General features: G+C 37.8%; 1 protein-coding gene across 1 annotated transcript in view; it reads right to left on the reverse strand.

The window, feature by feature from the left end:
* Positions 1-6,202, reverse strand: part of ABCA12 (ATP-binding cassette, sub-family A (ABC1), member 12) — a 221,686-nt gene that overhangs the window by 204,063 nt on the left and 11,421 nt on the right. The window contains exon 2 of the mRNA XM_006867786.1: positions 1,179-1,272. Coding sequence (XP_006867848.1) covers positions 1,179-1,272 — 94 coding nt within the window. The remainder of the gene's footprint in view (positions 1-1,178; positions 1,273-6,202) is intronic.

Raw genomic sequence — 6,202 nt, forward strand, 5'->3', positions numbered from 1 at the left:
ACACAACTTTTGATGTGCAAGAATATATAAAGTCCGATGATACACAATGAGATTAATCTGTTACACAGAATGTATGTACAAACAATACAAAGAAACAAAATGATGTTGTTTTTATAAACAACCTAATGTAATCTCATCAAGAACACTACATAATTACTTGTGAAAAGCACTTTAGAAATGAGAAGGTGCCATTCAAATCTAAGGAATTACTTATTCTTGCTCCAAGCTTTCCCCTAATTAAACTGATATTTTCTTTTGAATGATCCTGTTGTGCATAATTCAAGTAGCTGCTGACCTGTTTGACTGGGTGGTTGAAAACGCCTTGTTTATTTTAAAAAGTCACAGCTCAGTATTCTGTTTACCAAAACATTCAGCCCAGGAGTCTTTTATATGTCAAATTATTCTAGTTTATCTGAAATACAATCTGATTTACAGAAATTTGATTTACAAGAAGTTTTTTAGGAGAGAGCTGCTTTGTGAAATGAGAAGTATCTGACCTGGCTTTTCATCCTCTACTAAGCAAACTGTCTCCGAAGGGATATAGAGAAAAAAATAGCATTGGTCAAATCACTGGGGCTAAAAAGTCCATCTCTCTCAGTTGTGTGAAGTTTTCTGAACCTTTTGCATTTCTGTTCTGGATCCAAAGAAAAGAAGGAACAGTATTTGGCATCTTTCCCATTAAATTACTTGACAATGGTGAGATGTAACTGAAACAATACCACATGTAAAATAACTTTCTCTTATACAAAATGTGTTGACACATTTACACCACTCAAATATCAGACCTGCAGAGAGTAGAGATTTTTATAGGAGTCTGGGTTCCATCTGTTCAAATGAGCACATATGGGTTTGGTTTCTGTTACAAAAGTGAAGAATGACCCAGCTTGAGATTTCTGATGGCTTCTGGTGTATATACTAGGTTGAGATTTGTGATATGAATAATAAATAAAAGTTTTATAGATGGAGATTAAAATATATTCTGGCTCATACATGTGTCATAATTTTCTAGATAAATATTTCTGACTCAGTTTACTAGGCAATTTGAAAAGTTGGGTGAAGAAAAGCCACAAAGTATTCACAGAAACACTTCTAAGTGAAAACGATATTCAAAACAATAAATTTTAGAATGAAACTCTGAAGTTGTATCAAAATGCATTAACTAGTTTTCATTTACTCACATGTTGGTTTTGCTGTTGGTGGGAATTTGGTCCGGGTAATAGCCAAAATGATGAAGATAATGACTGGCCACAAAATCAAGACAAGTGTCCAAAGCTGTAAAATAAAGAGAGGAAAAATATTAATTATAAGGCTTAAGCAATAACAACAACAACAAAACTGACTAGAAAAAGGCATATAATTCTAGACTATTCCTACACAAGTTAGAAATTGATTGCCTGCAAATATTATTAATAAGAATGGGACAAGAGATCTTTAAGATGCAAGAGATCTTGAAGTGACTTAGAATGACTTCCAAGTCTCAAACCTTGAAAATGTCATTTGATGTTGCCTTTCTAATCACCTCTGAAGTCTGTTCTAAGAGTGGTTATCTTAGAATTGAAATCTGATAAGTCACTTCCTTAATTACAAACCTTTTAGCATTCCCCACTTATCTGTTGGATAAAATCAAACATTCTAAACAGGATATACAAAACCCATCATCATTCCAACCTAAGCCTATTTGCCATTTCCATTGTCAGCTTTCTGCTCTCAGCCATAAAAAATAATATCTAACATTGGGTCATGGCTCAATACACGTTGAACAGATGACTGAATGCACACATGAATAAATAAATGAATTGAGCCAATGAGTGTTAACAGGAATTAAAGCTTTGTACAGCACTCTTGTACTTTTATAATGTTCCATGTCTGGTTCTCTTGGAGATCTAACACACTCTCATCAAATGGTTTTCTTGCCTGTTTTCTCAACTAAACTGAGAATTCCTTTAAGGAAATGCCTTAGTCATCCTTGTATTTTCACCACTTGGTGTAAATAGGTGCCCTCAGAATGTATATCATATAGGAATTTCTATAAAGAATTTCATTTTAGGGTAGTTTAGGTGCAGCTTTTCTCCTATGTAGACATTATTCATGAATAAGCCACTAACTGCTAGTATTTTATACACCTATAAAACTAGCTCCAGAGCAGTGCAAAGCATATATTCACTAAAGGATTAACTATATATACGAACAGTTATAGTGCTCAAACCAGCCACACAGAGCAAACCCTGCTGTAGTTAATAAAACGAAGCTTGGAACTATGTTTGTATCTACTTATGTGGTCAGACCTCTTCTGTTTCCTCTCTACTTTTCAGGTGCAATTTGCTTCTGCCAAATCTTCAACGATGCCTAGGGCTTGTCATTTCTCCAGAACAATCCAAACCTATTCAATTATTGATCCTTAAGTAACTCCTCTCCTAAATTTGCTACTAAATTCTCCACTGTGTGGCCAACAGCACTGCTCTCTTTGTTGGCAGGCCTGTCATCAACTTCTTGGCCTTTGGGTATAAGGGCAAGTTTAAGCAATGGAAGAAATTGACTGTGGATCTAAAGAATGCTAAAGCGCTCATTTCATTGTAGCTGGAAAACAGCCTCGTAGAAAGCAGCGCTTCTCAAACCTTAGCACAACAGCACCTGGGGATCTTATAAAAATGCAGATTCTAATTCAGTAGTCTAAGGTGAGACCTGAGATTCTTCATTTCAAGTAAGGTCCTAAGTAGATGCTGCTGGTCCATGGACCACACTGTGAGTAGAGAGAAAATTTAGATGGTGTGCCATCCTACTTGGCTAACAGGATTGTGGGAAAGTCCTTTGAGATAATTTTGTGTAAATTTTCTTCACCTGGATAGAATCCAGGGCATTGTTAAACTTGTCTAGAAAAAAATGATTATTATTTTTTTTCATTTTTATTTTCTCTAGCTTGTAATTGAAATTTAGCATTTCCATTAGTGGTGACTGCAGGCAACAGACCACAATGTTATTAGAAGTGTCTGTGACTGCCATCAATAGAAATTACAGATACTTTCAAATCACATTAGAGTTGTTGGAGATGGTTCAAAATGCTGTTTATACTCATCAGTACATGAAAATTGCAGCTGTTTAGGGTCTACCACCAGACCTTCTATTTAGTGTTATAATAAACATACATATTACCATATCACCGATTTGCTATTTAATATTTTGATAATTGAATTTGTGAATAATTGGTTTCATTTATAATGCTGTTTATTTTCTTAATGTTTAAAGACTATTCTTAGAAAGGCCAGAGACTTTACCTGACTTCTAAACAGGTCCACAGTCAAAAAGAGACTAAGAATCCTTCATGGAATCCAAGCCCTCTTTTATTCTCTGGGATACAGGAAGATAACATGACTTGTACAAAGCATATCAACAGTTGGAAGGAAGAGCAGAGGACAAGGGCCTGAATCTCAAGATACAGCTGAGCAAATCTTGTATACATCCTTAGGCTGCTCAGAGGAGCAAGAAAGAAAATATTACCAAAAATGTGTTGGAGAAAATAAGTGCTGCAGAAATGTAAGGTGTTGTATGACTCCTGGTGTGGCGCTGTGGGCTAATGTGTCAGACTGCAAAGTCATTTGAACTGCAAGGTTGGTGGCTCAAGCTCACCAGCTGCTCCTTGGAAACCCTATACAGGGTCGCTATGGGACGGAATTGATTCGCAGCATTTACCAACAACAAAACAATCCAATGCCTGGGTAGTGCAAACAGTTAAAATGCTCAACTGTTAACCATGGTTTGCAATCATCCAGGGGTCCCTCACAAGAAAGGCCTGGCAATCCACATGCAAAAACTCAGCCACTGGAAATGCTCCTTCCGTGAACCAGAACTGACTCAATGGCAACCGACTGCTTATCATACAAATTAGAGCTTATTCTTCAAAGATCCTGAATACAAGATACCATTTGATTTTATATGATTGGTGTGGTGCTAGAGGATAAGCACTAGACTGCTAACCAAAAGGCTGGTGACTCAAACCCACCAACTGCTCCTCAGAAATGCTGTACAGGCCTACTATTATTGACAATGGACTCGACAGCCCTTAACGACAGCAACAATTGAGAATTAAGGTGAAAATTTAATTTTTGCAGGTTTATTGGTTTTATATTTGTGGTCATAATTATTCATCAAAGTATTATGTATTCATCCAAGTAGGCTTAGTGTCTCCTCTCCTCACTATTGAGTTGATTTGAACTCATAGCTACCCTATAAAACACACTAGAACTGCCCCCTTAGAGGTTTCCAGGCTATAATCTTTACAGACACAGATGGCCACGTCTTTCTTTTGTGGAGTGGCTGCTGACATTGAACTGCTGACCTTTTGGCTAGTCAGTGAGTGCTCTAGCCACTGCATCAGTTGGGCTCCTTTTAGTGCCCTGTAACTACCTGCATTAGCTTCTATTCATTCACTATGCCAATCTCAGATGACTGCACAAATGGACATCCATACCCAAATAATGGACAGATGCTTTGGAATAGTTTCCGTTGTCTTCTTATGAGCTGATGTGATGATTTTCTCTGCATGTCCTGGTAAACTCCTAAATACATTTTAGGCATGTTTTACATTCAGACAATATGTAATTGATATCAGAATAAACACAGTTTAGACTCATAGGCAAAAATCACAGCAGGCCTATAAGTAAATATTATTTCAAGATCTCTCCCCAGGATTTCAGGTCTAAGAGGTCTGAAGCACATTTCTGAATTATGCATTTTTTTGTTATTGTTAGGTGCCATCAAGTTGATACTGACTCATAACGTCCTTATGCACAGCAGAATGAAACACTGCCTGATCCTGGGCCAGCCTCACTACTGTTGTCACACTTGAGTTCATCGATGCTGTCACTTGGCCAATCCATCTTGTTGGGGGTCTTCCTCTTTCTCTCTGACCCTCAACCTTACCAAATATGATATCCTTCTCCAGTGGCTGGTCCCTCCTGACAATATGTCCAGGCCATCTTGGCCTCTTGGCCACATTTTGGAGCACTCTTGGCCAAGTTTGGCCATCTTGGCCTCTAAGGAGCCTCTTGGCCAAGTTTGGCCATCTTGGCCTCTAAGGAGCACTCTGGTTGCCAAAAGAAACAGATCTGTTGGTTCTTTTGGCAGCTCACAGCACTTTCAACATTCTCCTCCAACACCATAACTCAAATGCATCAATTCTTCTACAATCTTCCTTATTCACTGTTCAACTTTTGCATGCATATGAGGTTATTGAAACAACCATGGCTTGGGTCAGTCTCACCTTAGTCCTCAAGCTGACATCTTTGCTCTTCAACACTTTAAAAAGGTCTCATGCAGCAGATTTGCCTAATGCAATACGTCGTCTGATATCTTGACTGCTGCTTCCGTGAGTGTTGGTAGTTGATCCAAGAAGAATGAAGTTCTTGACAACTTCAATCTTTTCTCCATTGATAAGAATGTTGTTTATTGGTCCAGCTGTGAGGATTTTTGTTTTCTTGACATTGAGATGTAATCCATACGGAAGGCTGTGCTCTTTGACCTTCATCAGTAAATGTTTTAAGTCCTCTTCACTTTCAGCAAACAAGGTTGTATCATCTGCATATCACAGGCTGTTAATGAGTCTTCCTCCAATCCTGATGCCACCTTTTTCTTCATATCAACCAGCTTCTCAGATTATTATTATAAGTATGGTGAAAGAATCCAATCTTATCTTACACTTTTCTTAATTTTAAACCATTCAGTGTTCCTATGTTCTGTTCGAACAACTGTTTCTTGGTCCAGGTACAGATTCCTCATGAGCACAATTAAGTGTTGAGGAATACTCATATATTGTAATTCTGTCTATAGCTTGTCATGATTCACACAAGCCTTTGCATAGTCAATAAAGCACAGGTAAACATCTTTGTGATATTCTCTGCTTTCAGCCAAGATCCATTGGACATCAGCAATTATACCCTCGGTCCATGGCCTCTTCTGAATCTGGCTTGAACCTCTGGAAGTTCTCTGTCAATGTATAATTGTAGCCATTTCTGTATTACTTTTCAAATACCTTCTTTAGACAGCATAAGAGATGACTATACACATGGACCTCACCAGATGGAATACATAGAAATCAAATTGACTACATCTGCGGAAAGAGACAATGGAAAAGCTCCATATCATCAGTCAAAACAAGGCCAGGGGCAGACTGTGGAACAGACCATCAATTATTCATATGGAAATTCAA

Source organism: Chrysochloris asiatica, unplaced genomic scaffold, assembly GCF_000296735.1.
Source record: "Chrysochloris asiatica unplaced genomic scaffold, ChrAsi1.0 scaffold00110, whole genome shotgun sequence".
Taxonomy (NCBI): Eukaryota; Metazoa; Chordata; class Mammalia; order Afrosoricida; family Chrysochloridae; genus Chrysochloris; species Chrysochloris asiatica.